Source organism: Ursus americanus, chromosome X (assembly GCF_024610735.1).
Source record: "Ursus americanus isolate L20-20 chromosome X, mUrsAme1.1.p, whole genome shotgun sequence".
Classification (NCBI taxonomy): domain Eukaryota; kingdom Metazoa; phylum Chordata; class Mammalia; order Carnivora; family Ursidae; genus Ursus; species Ursus americanus.
Window position 1 is genome coordinate 18,030,456 of NC_142164.1, and position 14,380 is coordinate 18,044,835.

Consider the following 14,380-nt stretch of genomic DNA (forward strand, 5'->3'; position numbering starts at 1 on the left):
TGGGCCCATAACGAAGGAAGCATTGGCATTTACATAGTGGGGTTCCGTGAGAAATCATCCAGCACAGTGCCTGGCATGTCGCCCACACCCACTGAGATTCAGAACGCTGATGAGTGTCCCCCCTGCTATGCTGTTCGCTCACGTCAGAACGCCTCCAACCGTGCACACCACCCACCTGCTTAAAGCCTTTCTATCCCTTAGGGCTTGGTCAGCTTTCTCCTCCTCCTCCTCCTTCTCCACGAAGACTTCCTGGATGACTCTAGCACACGATAAACTCTCTCCTCTCTGACTCATTGTGCACTTAGACTCTGTACGATACAATCAGCCTTTCACTATGCCCCCTTGCCCCCCACTGAGCTGTGCTTCTGTCTCCCCAACTAACGTTTAAGCTCTTTGAGAGCAGAGGCCCGTATGCATATGGCTTCCTCACTACTCAGCCCACAGCTTTAATTATGGCCACTTCTAGGTCACCCAGGGATGGTACACTGGTTATGGATTGAGTAATGCAAGGCCAAACCCCTTACTTCCAGGGCTAAAAGGACACCATGTCCCCAACTTTGCATTGAATGTCATGAAGGTACCATTTTTACAACTTCCTGGTTGAAACCTTGAACTTGCCGTGTTTTGTAATTTTCAGTATAATTCAGTTTTCCAGTATAAGGCAGGGCAAGAACAAGAGTCCCAGGACGAGAGAGTCAAAGGACCCTCACCTGAGGAGCAAGACAGTAACCACGTAGACATTTCCTGGCCTCCTCCTGTCCTCTGGGGGCTGAGGCTCGCCACTGCTCCCCTCTGCCCACCCTCCTGAGGGAAAGAAGAGAACCGATCCCTCCTGCTGGCCACCCTGAATGGCAACCTCAGGAGATGACAGTTGACAGAGGGATGCCACATAGGAAACACTCGCGAAGCTGAGGAGTCCCAGGCGGGGAGGGAAGGCGCGATGCCGGATCTTATCTAGTCAATGACAGAACGGGTCTTCCTGTGACATGGGCAGAGCATATTGCTTCCTGGGGCCCCACTCCCTCATCCACACACTGAGGGGGGTTTTCTCTGAAACTTCTTTACACCTCAAAAACACACTGAGTATTAATGAGCCGAGACTCACAGAATACTGGGAGAATCAAAAAAAATGTCAGGGGGCAGTGTAAGCTGCAGAAATTTTCATGCCACCAAGCATTTGAGTGGACCCTGGGTGAAGGCTGGTGACTACGGGTCATAAAGCCTGGATTTTCACATCTTGTTAAAGAACTCCGTTTTCTCATTTCTGTTTGCAGAAATCCTTAGATTTGTGTACTTGGGAGCCTACTGGGCTTTGGGAAGGAGGGGCGCTAGATTTCTTTTTAAAAAAGAAGTAAATATCACCAGGACTGATTGTGTGAAGAATTTCATGTTGGGTTTGAATTTACAGGCATTAGGAATCGTCTTTTCTTCCTTTTCGGCAAAGAAAGAAACATCATTTTGCTGTTTTGTGAAAGAAAGAGGAGAATGGCTTAGAAAAACATCCTTCTGCTTAATGAAAGCCCATCAGTCTAGTGTGCCCTCAGAACATACACACACACACACACACACACACACACACACACAGCTTCAGGCGCAGCACTAGCCTGGGGCCACAGGGCACAAGGTCCTGCTCGGCTAGCCAGGCCAGCTCTCCTCACTGGGCTGACCCTTCTGGAAGGCAAGAGAACTGAGGGCAGAGGAAGAGCCACAACGCAGAAAAAAAAGATTTATTTTTTAAGAAATAAACACAAGGAAGACATGTTAAAAAAAAAAAAAAAAAGAAAAGCCTTCAGTTAGCCAAAGGAAAAAGCTCAGTTAATTAAGGTGTTAATTAAAGTATGACTTTTTATACACAGAACTGCTCCTTCGGGTGAGGTGTGACGAGTAGCAGGAAAGTCTGTGCAAGGGGAACTGAATGGCTTGCTGGTGAGATCTTCCATTTCTTCCGAGTTGCTTTCACATCCAGCAGGTGCTTTTCCTGGAATGCTTCTGTCCGGCCGAGGACTGTAGTCAATCCATTCAAAGCAGCAGTCCAAGTCTTGGTGGTCTTATCCATCAGAGGGCTCCCAGTGGGCTCCCAAGGGTTGGTCTTGCTCCCTACTTCTCCTGGGTTGCCCAGAAGAGCCTGGCCTTGTCACGAGCCCACGGCATCAATTTGAAGGGCAAAGGGAGACGTTCGGCGTCCAGATCACGTAGGTCTCCCTAATGCTGGGAGGATGATCAGATAAAATCCCGGGTGCCACTGCTTTAATAACTCACTCTACACAAATGTGACGGCTCCCTCTGCTCGCCAGCTAACGCGTGACTGCCGAGCCACACAGGGCTCTTGAGAAACATACCGGACACGACACATTTCAGTGAGCGTCCGCCCACCTCAAAGCTGTCCCCTCTTGAAATCCCCCATCTCCCTACGAGGCTACTGCCACTGCTGATCACAGCGTTGATGGAGCTCCGCTGTGGGGACTGCCAGTGTCTGAGAAAAGCAGTTAGAATGGCAACGCCGGGGCTTGAGGGATCCAATGCCATCGGAGGCTTATTTGCCTTTGATTCAATTAACTCTACTTTTATTTAGTCTGTGCTCACATATTAACGTTGTTTGATCTGAACGCCGTCCTCCTCGCTTTGACAGAGCCGCTTGCAGGCAATGTGAGGATCTGTGCCGTTGGTTTAGGCATCATTAGCCGAGGAAGGAGACCAGACCTTCGGCATTAATGACTCACTGTCCCATATAACTCCTCGTTTGCAGAGTTTACTTAGGACCACCAACCATGGTTCATATTTTTCCACCGCTCATCATTCCTCCAAGAACAAGATGTACAAAGGCTGAACTTAAAAAAAAAAGTACAGAATTAAGCTACAGGTATAATAAAATGTTCACTCATTGATTCAGGCTAAGAATTTGTTTCCTTTCTTAAATTAACTTTTTACCGATCACTCCTATGACCTTCACTTGTACGGTTTTGTTGGCCTTCTTCCATAAAAGAAATGGCTTTGATATTTATTTTTCCTTTGAGTAGTGCAGGAAAAACCTTATTCGTGAACCAGGGGCCTAAAAGGAAAGTAAATGTTCACAGCATGACCCTCCTAGTGCCCTGGGCTTTTCCTGGACCGAAATGGGCCTCCTTAGGCTTGTCTGTGGAGTGCAGCAGGGAGCTCGGGTTTGCTCCTGGACAGTCTCAAGACTCAACGGGCCTGTGCCACAGAATTTCCTGGAGGGCTTCCTAAGACACAGATGGCCGGGTCCCAGCCCCTGGCTTTCTCTTCAGCGAGTGGACCCCAGAATGTGCGTTTCCAGCAAGTTCCTGAGTGGTGCTGATGCTGCTGGTTCTGAGCCACGATGTTAGTTTGTTCCCAGAAACAGAAGTCTTGGGTTTGGGTCCCAGCATGAAGATGGGAGAGCACAGGTTCTAGAAAGAAATGCGTTCAGTCTCAGCACCCCTACTTAACTTGCCCTGTGACACTGGGCCAATCACGTCTCTCTTAGTTTCTTCATCCTCAAAATGAGAACGATAATAATATCAGCTCCATGGTTGAGATGGGAGTTCATGTGTAACTCCCGGCTGTGACCTCTCTCGGCAGCAAATGCCTCCTCTTCATGAGGGTTCTTTCAGACCTGGTTTATTGTGCCGGTGGAGGGAGACACAAAGCAGGGTCTGCTAAAATATGGGCCTTCAGCCCTGGAATATTCCTTGCAGTTAGATCCATTCCCAAGGGCTGTTAGCAACGTGTGTCTTATGAGCAAACCCGTGTTTCTCTTAGGGCCTTGATTTTCCCACCTCTAAAGAGAAGTGTTTGACCAAGATGATTTTCCATCTCAAAGGCTTCTTCTTGCTCTAAGGAGCCTAAGATGCTGTGACTTAGAACGTGGGTCCTTATGGCAGGATAAACTGTTAAAAATGAAAATATGGTACTCATTTTTATCCATTTACTTACATCTAATACCCTTAAATTTTCCAGCCTTCTTTCACGGGGGGGGGCTGCTGCACAGAAAGTCAGGGGCAACTGCTAAGTGTAACTAGATCTGCTTACAACGGTCCATCGCAGGTATAAAGTGGTATATCTGTTATTTAATACTGACATCTAGTGGCTTTTCCTTATCAAAGAAAAAGATGCCTTTCCTATTGCTTACCCTAAGCTCTGCAGCTCCTGCTGCGGACATGCATTCAACAGTCCTTTATTAAACACTAATTTTCTGTCAAACATTGTGCCAGGCCCAGAGGAGCTTACATTGATCAAGGAACTGCGGTCCGTGCCCTCCCAGAGCTCCGAGTCCAATGTGGGAAGCAGACAGAGCACTAGACAGTCACAGCACGTAGCAATACGTGATCCAGTGGGCGGATCCCAGCACGGCTGGGACAGAGGAAAACCAGGGCTGTTCACTCTGCCCAGGAAGGTCGAGGAAGGCTTCATGGAGGAAGCAGTCTTAGTGTGGTGTTTTGAAGGAGTTTTCCAGGTGACCTACAAAATACACAAGCCATTCAAAAGAGTGGGCATTCCGTATCCAGAGGAAAGGAGCCTGTAGGGTCATTGCCTGGGACGGATTTGGAAAACGAAATTACTTCTCTGTACCCGGAGCGCACGGAACAGAGCAGGGTTTCTCCACTATTGACATTTGGAGCTGGATGATTCTTTGTCGGCGTGGTAGGACGTGTTGCAGCACTGCTAGACGCCATCCGCTAGATGTGGGTCTCACGTGCCCCCCCCCCCCCGCGACAAGCAGAGTGTCTTCAGAGATTGCCATATGAGCTAGAGATAGGGGAGCGGAGGGGGAGATGGAAAATCCCTCGTGATTGAGGAAGGCTTGTGTAGAGGGAGCTTGATAGAGATGAGGCTGGAGGGAAAGAAAGGTGGTTGCCAGGTCCCATGAGGCTGTGTCTAGCATGTGAAGGAGCTTGGACTCCATGTCCTAGTTGATAGGGATTAAGAGGTCTTAACTAGGGGATGACAGGTCAGATGTGTGCCATATGGGCAGGGGGTGGGCTAGGTGTGAGACCAGATGCTGGGAGGCAGGCCAAGATGCTGCAGCAGTGACCTAGTAGAGAAATGTTAAGGGTCTGGACCCAGACGGTGGTAGAAAGGATGGACCTGAGTGCTCCTAGTATCTAGAATCAGCAAGCATCTTGGGGAAGTTTCACATGGTGGTTGTGAGCAAGATCGAGGAGTCCAGGTTTCATGCTTGGACAACTCTTTGTTGGTTGCTATTGTTGTTTCTACAATTACGTAGCAATGACAGAAAAAAGTTGGCCCAGACTCGACCTTTCATGTTGTTCTGCCTCTAAGGCACCAGGAGCATACAGAGGCACTGAACGATGGTCATTAAATTCACCTAGGTAACTGATGGGGAGTCATGATGCTAATTTAAAGATATGACACCTGTTCATCTTAATTCAGTGGCACATTTTGTCGAAAGATATTCCTGTCCCATTACTACTAACTGAAACAGGTGGAGTGTGATTTTCCTGGGGCTGAGCCATCTTAAATGGCTCACTCATTTAAAATTAAATCAGGCGTTCAGCAGCCCCCTTCGGAGTAATGCCCACCTGAAGGGAGATTTCCAGCAACTCTTGCCTGCATCTTGTTCTGTTTTGATCAGTGCCTGGATGCAGGCATTGCCAAAAGGAATAAGGAGATGTGGTGAAGATATTGGGGGATATAATCAGAGTCCAGATGTGTTTTGACAGGCTCAGACTTACTCTAACAAGAAGAAATTAAACAGCGCCACAAGTAAACTACATCCAGGTCCAGGATAAAGTAGATTTGGTTTCAAAATGGCGTACGTGTAAAAGAATGAGTTTCATTGACTGTGCGTCAGCGGGGTGGCATGCCTACCGAAAAGGCCGATGTGATATACGAAGCCACACTCAGAGAAATGGTGTCGAGAAGGAGGGAGGTGACAGACTGTCCCTACTTGTCACTTGTCACACTGTGCCTGGAGGACACGTTCCAGTAAAGTGGAATATATTCAGGGGAAACAAGAGGACAGTGAGGGAACTTGAAGCAGTGTCCAGAATAGTTGAAAACCATATTTAGCATTAAGAAGATAAACCTCGGGCTACCCCTGGGTACTCAAAGTCGGTCTTCAAAGCCCTGAAGCCACACGTGTGGAGTTAAAATTCGATCCGCATGTACTGTCACAGTTTGAAACGACCGCTTTGTGCTGGCAACGCCACATCTTTATCTTAAGGCCAGGTCACCCCCTCAGTGCTCTGTCCATTCAGCTCTCTTTCCTGGTGTCCCCGGGCACCTGAGGCCTTCAGCCAGAAACTGGAGGCATCCTTAACCCTCCTCCTTCCTCTCCCCTGCCTTCATTTTGACACCAAGTTCTGTTAACGCTGCCTCCTAAAAACGTCTCTCGTCTGCCCTCCTTCTTTTGCCTTGTTTTCTGCAGTAACATAGGCGAATTTCCCTTATTCCGTCTCCACACCCCGTACCCCGTGAGCTTGCTAAAACACCGGTTTCATCGTGGCGCTCCCCTGCTTAAACCCCTTCCGAGGCCTCCCTGTCAGTTACAGAAGTCTAAATCCTTTCGTGGGGGTCCGAGGCCTTCCACAGCCGGGTCTGTGGCTACCCCTCCATCCTCGACCCCTGCCACTCCCCTTCATTCCCAGTAAGAGGTTTTCTTTTTTTTTTTTTTAATTTTTAAATGGATTTTATTTACTTATTTGCTGGAGAGAGAGAGAGAGAACACAAGCAGGGGGAGTGGTGGGCAGAGCAGGCAGAGGGAGAAGCAGGCTCCGCACTGAGCAAGGAGCCCAACGTGGGGCTCGATCCCAGGACTCTGGGATCATGACCTGAGCTCAAGGCAAGTGCTTAGAGGACTCAGCCACCCAGGCGCCCCCCCCCACCCCAGTAAGAGATTTTCAATACACTTCTTCAACACACAACAGGCCAGTCTGTGCCCTGTGACTTTGCTCGCGCTCATCTTTCTGCCTCGTCCTCCATTCCTCTCTTCTTGCTTCCTCTAGTTCTTACTTGTTTTTCAAAGTAAAGCTGCAGAAGCTCTTGCCCTTATTGCTCAGCTAGCGAGGGGTGTTCGCTGCATCTGTGCTTGCTCCAGCCATCGAGAACACGTCCTAGCAGGGCGCCTGGGCGGCTCAGTCAGTTCAGTGTCTGCTTCCACTCGGGTCATGATGCCAGGGTCCTGGCATCGAGCCCAGCATCAGGCTCCTTCTTGGCAGGGAGCCTGCTTCTCCTTCTCCTTCTGTCTGCCTCTCCCCCTGCTTGTGCTCTCTCTTTGTCAAATAAATAAATAAATTATATATATATATATATATATTTTTTTTTTTTTTTTAAAGAACGCATTCTATTGAAATGCCATGTCTTGGTGCTGTGGGCACCCCGTGCCAGGGACACGTGAGGTGCTTTCACTGACCTGGCCACAGGAAGAGTGCCACTAGCGTTTCTGTGCCTCTTTGCCCCCCCACGCCCCGTCACGTTCCCGTTGGGTTGGGATGTCACATCCTCAGTTGGCCTGCCTGGGGACATGCTTCTCTGACATTTCCCTAACATTTCCCTCGCGACACCAAAGCTCCCTGGATCCTTTGCCCGACCAAACCTCCCAGGTGTTATCCTCACCTGCCTTCCCACCTCCAGCACGCTAGGGTATCCGGGAGGCCTCCGGACACTCCCGGACACCAACCTTTAAGCAGGTCTGCCTTTTCACCCCCGGGATCGTTCTTTCCAGCAGCATTGAGTGTTTCCCGTTGAGGCAGCCTGGGAGCTCTGGCCTGTCTTCCCTGGAGGAAGTGGGCTGTGGGCGATCCCCGAATCTGTTATCATCGGAGCGTAGGACAGCTGCTGTCACCGGGGGGGGGGGGGGCAGGGTACATGCATGTGTATGCAAGTGCCTGCGTGCGTGTGGGCTCCTCTCGTTTCTCTGTGGCCGTGACCATCCCTGCAGTGTCGAGATGGAGTCTCCCCACGTTGGACTGCATTCATCTCCTATGGGCATCGGGAGACCTTCAGGGGGAGGGGAATCACGCGCCCATCACGTGAGAGACCCTGGGCGTCTGTCTCTGCGTCTCTGGGGAGCCTCCTCTCTCTTTCTACGTGAGGATGGTGCTTCCAAAGCATTGGCCGTGACGTTAACCCTGGTGGTTGGGGTCTGTCTGTTTCCAAAGACAAGGGAGCGTGGTGAGGAAGGAGAGCCTCCCACTGGCACAGGGCTGCACTCTAGGATTTACCAGAAGATGTCACTGTAGGCTTAACCCAGTACGACAAGGCCAGGCAGGAGCACTGTCAGCTAAGCATGAAGGTGACTTTATTACGGGGGTTTAAACTACCCAACAGCCCCCATTATAATGCATGCCTGCTAAAGCTGGTTGAAAGGTTAATCCAAATGAGTCACTGGACTTCATAAATTTCTTTTTTTTTCCAAATAATCAGACTAATTGCCACTAAGCTATTGCCTCCGGCCTGGCATAAAGGCTCGATAAATATGTATTGAATGAAGGAGTGAATGAATACCACAGCAAGGGGTGGAAGGAGGAAGCCCATGGGAATAGCAGTCACCTTTGCTGGCGACAGAAGCTGCTGTTAAGCGGTGGGTCTTCACAGATGTGAGTTTTCGTGGCTCTTGCAAGGTCAGGCGCTAGGAAAAGCTGTGAGGTAGGTGCCCCATCCTCTCCATCCTCACTCCCAGAGGCTCCTCCTGTGCCCCATGCTTGTTTAGTCCGGAAAAAATATATAAAGTAATTGGAAAAAACTTTCTGTGATATTTGCAAGGCACTTAGAAGATTCTCCAGAGTTTTGTAAGATGAGGCATGGCCTTCCCGGTCCCCAGCTCTCCCCCTCCTTTTCCCCAGAAGCTCTAGAAAAAGAGAACAACAGAGTCCCTGTCCTGGAAAACATAGTTTAAGCAGAAATACAAACAAGTAGTCACAATTCAGTATCCAAAGTGTTTTCACAAGGGCTAAGTGCGGACGTGCACTGGTGCCGCAGAGGAAGATGTGAGGGCTGGCAGCAAGCGCTGGGGTTCGGCTTTCTCAGAGGAGAGATCGTACTTGGACTACAACTTGAAGGATGTTTAGAATTTTCCAGTCACAGAAGGAAGGTCATGCCCAGCAGAAGAAACACCATGCACAGAATAGAGGCATGTAGGGTAGACCTCGGGGTGCCCAAGTTGCTCGAAGCCAGAGACTCGGGAGAAACGTTTCCGCAGAGGTCATCAGCCAACAGACCCAGCCCCATCCGTGGTTGAGTTGGTTCCCTTTGGCAGGCGTACAGAACCACCACCGTCTCAGATGGGAATGAGTCGATTTCACAAAAGCCGCCAGCCATTCCCCACGTTTTCTTTTTTTTTTTTTTTAAGATTTTATTTATTTATTTGACAGAGAGAGAGACAGCCAGCGAGAGAGGGAACACAAGCAGGGTGAGTGGGAGAGGAAGAAGCAGGCTCATAGCAGAGGAGCCTGATGTGGGGCTCGATCCCAGAACGCCGGGACCACGCCCTGAGCCAAGGCAGACGCTTAACCGCTGTGCCACCCAGGCGCCCCTCCCCACGTTTTCTCTAAGAAACGAAATACTAATAGTCAGTGTTCATTGTAGTTTTCCTTTACAGTGTGCCCTTCTTGACCTCAGCCTTCATCCACTGAATCTCAGTGGGGGGAAGAAAATCATTTATTAATTAAAAGCACAACCCCAGGGTCATTTCTCCCCTTGAGTATGTCTGATCACGTCTTAGGCTTTGACATTTCTGGGGCGCTGTGCGTGCGTGTGCACCCGCTGTGCGTGCGTGCACGTATGGGTTCAGTGTTCGCTAGTCCACTATTTGAATAAAGAACTTTTTCAGTTTGCACCTTTAAAGGTAAGACACCATATGGCAGATCCTTCACACTTGCTGACACCTGGGTATCCTTTCAGTAGGGAAAGAAAAGGGGTATTTTGGAGCTGATAGAGTTAACTTTGCTGGGCTGGGAATATTATCACATGAGCAAAGGCTGAAACCGAGGTGGCAGCTTGCATATGTGCCACTGGCAGCTACCATGTCTATTTCAGTCGGTGACTAACCGCAGTGTTTATTTCCGGAGGCCCGGGCTGCTCTGCCGATCTCTGCATGCCGCTTCCATAACCAACGAACCATGATGTTAGGACAACAGCCAGAATCAAAGCATCATATCGACATTCTTTCAATGAGGCTTTATTTTTTAATAAGGTATCCTGATTAGGCTGGATATTGGGAAAATGCTTTCGTATATTTACTAAGAAAGGTTAGAATTTGAGCTCACTTATCAACTCCATGATCACTTCAGTAAAATCACTTGCTTCCGCTGGTGTCCATTTTGTGAGCGGTTAATGGGGATATGAAATAATTATGGGGGATATGAAATAACGTGGTCGCCTGCTTAGCGAATGATGTCGTCGGGAGGATTTTCTCATTGGTTGGAGAAAGAGAAACGGGGAGCGGGAAGAGGGAGTGAAGAATGAGAAGGATGATGTCCTGGGCCTACACTTGTCCTACTTTCATTAGCTGCAGTACCAGCAAATTGGGGGAAAGAGTTAGCTACCTGGATGGGCTCGTGGGATTCAGATGGTGGTCCAAAACACGGTTCACAGGACAAATGTCACCAGATCACCATCATTCCCCCTTTGCCCTTCTTAGTGACCAGCGAACATCACATATGCCATGTACCTCGCTGACTGTGCTTATGTCACCCGTAGCACTCACTGGTGGTCTTTGTGCTTTGCCCATAGGAACTTCCACTACATCACCATCCTCCGAGATCCAGTGTCCCGGTACTTGAGTGAGTGGAGGCACGTCCAGAGAGGGGCAACATGGAAAGCATCCCTGCACGTCTGTGACGGAAGGCCCCCAACCTCCGAAGAGCTGCCCAGCTGCTACACTGGCGATGACTGGTCTGGCTGCCCCCTAAAAGAGTTCATGGACTGTCCCTATAATCTAGCCAACAACCGCCAGGTGCGCATGCTGTCCGACCTGACCCTGGTCGGCTGCTACAACCTCTCCGTCATGCCTGAAAAGCAAAGAAACAAGGTCCTCCTGGAAAGTGCCAAATCGAATCTGAAGCACATGGCGTTCTTTGGCCTCACTGAGTTTCAGCGGAAGACCCAGTACCTGTTTGAGAAAACCTTCAACATGAACTTTATTTCGCCATTTACCCAATACAATACCACTAGGGCCTCTAGCGTAGAGATCAATGAGGAAATCCAAAAGCGGATTGAGGGACTGAATTTTCTGGATATGGAATTGTACAGCTATGCGAAAGACCTCTTTTTGCAAAGGTATCAGTTTATGAGGCAGAAGGAGCATCAGGAAGCTAGGCAGAAGCGTCAGGAACAACGCAAATTTCTGAAGGGGAGGTTCCTTCAGACCCATTTCCAGAGTCAGGGCCAGAGCCAGAGCCAGGGCCAGAATCCGAGTCAGAATCAGAGTCAGAACCCAAATCCGAATGCCCATCAGAATGCAACTCAGAATCTGATTCAGAATCTGACCCAGAATTCGAGCCAGAAGGAGAACCGTGAAAGCCAGAAGCAGAACCCAGGTCAAGAGCAGAGTGATGGCAGCACCAGCAGTGGCACCAATGACTACCTAGGCAGCGTAGAGAAGTGGCGTTAAGTGGCTCCCAGAGGCCTTTGCGTACTTGTCCCAAAGCGCCAGTAGAGATATGGCAAATCTTAAAACATGAGAGTTTCCAAACACATCCTGCTTCCTTAAGCTTGGAAATTAAAAAAAAGTTAAGATGTTGCCTTTACAGTTGCCTTTCGATTAAATGTTATACTGTGCGTGGGTAAAACAACTTTCAGTATGTAATTAAATTGTCTCTTTTTGGTTTGTTGGAGTATTTATAAAACCCAAAAGCCAAACCAGACTCACCAGAAATTGCTGTTTGGATATTTTAAGAAATGCTTAAATTAGCTATAGAGACAAAATGAAAACGTAAAATGTGGCCATTCAGCTTATAGCAAAGAAACACACTCCAAATTGTTCGTGATACTCTGTTAAAACTTGCTCTTGGAAGCAAACATGTGTTCCCAGGGGTAAGCATGAATACACACATTAAAAAAACTAAAATTAACCACAAAACATTTTATTTTCTTCTGATTTTAACCAGGAATCTATTGAAATGGAATAAGAAGTGATGGTAAATCATACCAAACTGTAGAAACAAAGTTTTTTCTCTCCCAAACACGGGTAGTTTTATGTAAGAAATATTGGCTTTTTGAGTAGAAGAGGATTCATATCTTGTTATTTAAGAGATATTTAGAATTTACAACTTTTTCTACCTTCTACTGTTTAAAGGTTTTAAACAGGGTGTATCTCATAGTAAACAAAAACACTTTTTCTCCCAAATGGAATACCAGTGTAGAGATCTAATTTTCAGACACTTTGGGGGCACTGTAATTTCAACAATTCTGGAATCTTTTTGGCGCTGCTTCTCATTCATCTGAAGGCTTCTGCGAGTTGTGCTCATTCCAAAATAACCCATTTATAGAATCTTTCTTCATCATCTAAATGGTGTGTTGCTGAGTTTCTTGTGATATATAATCCTGGATTAAAGTCAGGACTTTCTTTCTATAGAGTTGTCTTATCAATGTTTGTGTAGTGAGGTCCTTATCAAGAAACTCTTGAACAGGATAACGTGTCTAAAAATATTGCTGAAGTTATTCTTGACCAGATAGAATTGAACTTCAATGTGAATGAATTGTTATTGACTTTTTGTGCATTCTTATTGTGCCATTTCCGGTTGGGCTGCTTCTAGTCCATTTGTTTTGTGTGTGTGTGTGTTGACAGATTGTCAACAATTACAAGACGGAAAAAAAATGGTAGAATAAGCATTAGGATAGCCAGTTATTCAGTAACACCAAACGCTGTATCTCGATACTTTGGGTTAACCCTCTACCTGGTTTTGTTTTAAGACAAGAACAAAGAGAAAGAGTGCTCTGCAGTGAGGTTGAGTCCTAGGAGCATATGCGTTGAGGAGAGTGATTTCACGTTAAGTGTCTCCACAAATGCTTGTAGGCGATCAGGTATGAATCGAGCAGGGCGAGAAGCAGCATGTCACCCACTGTGCTAGCAAGCATCGTGATTCTGGCAGCTCCCATTGTATGGGTTTTGCTGTACTTTGTAGGGACCTACACGAACCCCCTGGCTGTCGATCCAACAAGACAACTGGAATAGCATTGATGTTTTCAGGAGCGACACGCTTAGCAGCGTGACGATAAAGTCCCATCTTGTACAACCTGCTGGTGATCTGCATGATGTAGTCTCATCTGTGATACTTATGGCCACAAGCCGGACAAGAAGCTGAGTATTTGGGTCGAAAAAGAAATTTTCTTGACGCTGGGCTTTTATCGTGCTGTATCTGAAGTTTGTTTTGTCTGACAGGATTGCAGTCCTGGGGGATCTGAGAACCGAAGAACTGAAAGGGATTTTTTTTTAAAAAACTCAAACACACCTTGAAGTCAGCGTGTTTCAGAGTGAAACTATTTTGTGTACATTGTGTTTTTTGAAATAAAGATCCTGTAACTCACTGTGGTATTTCAGTTTTGTTTAGTTTTAATTGACAACGTTTGCTCTTAAAACGGATAGGTACCTTTGGAAAGCAGGATGGAGCCCAAGCCGGCTGAAAAGCCTGTTACAGGAAAAAAAAAAAAAAAAACCCAAACCTTTTGTGTTAATGCTGTGGTGTGCATGGCTTGCAGAGATTACGTGCATTTTCTCTGTCTATACTGATTATTGTATATAAGGGATGTTATAAATACGCGTTTTTGTCATCATCCTATAAATCCCGTGATTTGAACTGTAAACATCCGTCCAATGGTGTAGCTTTACAAACCATTCACTGATTTTGTGTAATTTAACAATAGATATGAAATAAAGTTTAAACTATGGACTCTGAGTAATGTCATGATTTTAAGTGTTGCGGCTGCTAGGCATCATGACACTGCAGACGTTCTCTTCTCTCAAGGAGTTTCCTTTTGAACTCCTGGCCACCGGGTGTGCAAGTGAGATGAGCCGTTCTAATCTACCATGCTAAAACGGACTTCGCTTTGGGGGCTTCCTTCTGGGGGCCCACACTGTCTCCTCTTTCAAGTAAGACAAAGTTGTCAAGGAAAGACAAGGGTTGCTCTTCTTATAAGGACATTGATGCCATTCCTGAGGGCTCCACTCTCCTGACCCTTAAGTAAATAAAGTAATTACTTTTATTTGGAGTTGCACCAATTTTTTGGTTCCCTCCCCAAGGCCCCACCTCCAGATACCATCACATTGGGGTTAAGGTTTCAACATATGGATATGGGGGGAACCCAAACATTCAGTCCATTACTCTATGCAAATGAAATGTGTGTGAGTTTTAATTTAACAGTTATTAAAATAGATATTTGCACGCCTAAAAGCATGCAGGAAGGAAAAATTGGTGCTCTT

At 47.3% G+C, this 14,380-nt stretch overlaps 1 protein-coding gene across 1 annotated transcript in view; it reads left to right on the forward strand.

Annotated features, from left to right (window-relative positions):
- Window positions 1-13,850, forward strand: part of HS6ST2 (heparan sulfate 6-O-sulfotransferase 2) — a 286,271-nt gene extending 272,421 nt beyond the window's left edge. The window contains exon 3 of the mRNA XM_045789549.2: window positions 10,693-13,850. Within this exon, the coding sequence (XP_045645505.1) occupies window positions 10,693-11,572 (880 nt within the window). The 3' untranslated portion in view covers window positions 11,573-13,850. The remainder of the gene's footprint in view (window positions 1-10,692) is intronic.
- Window positions 13,851-14,380: the final 530 nt, after the last annotated feature.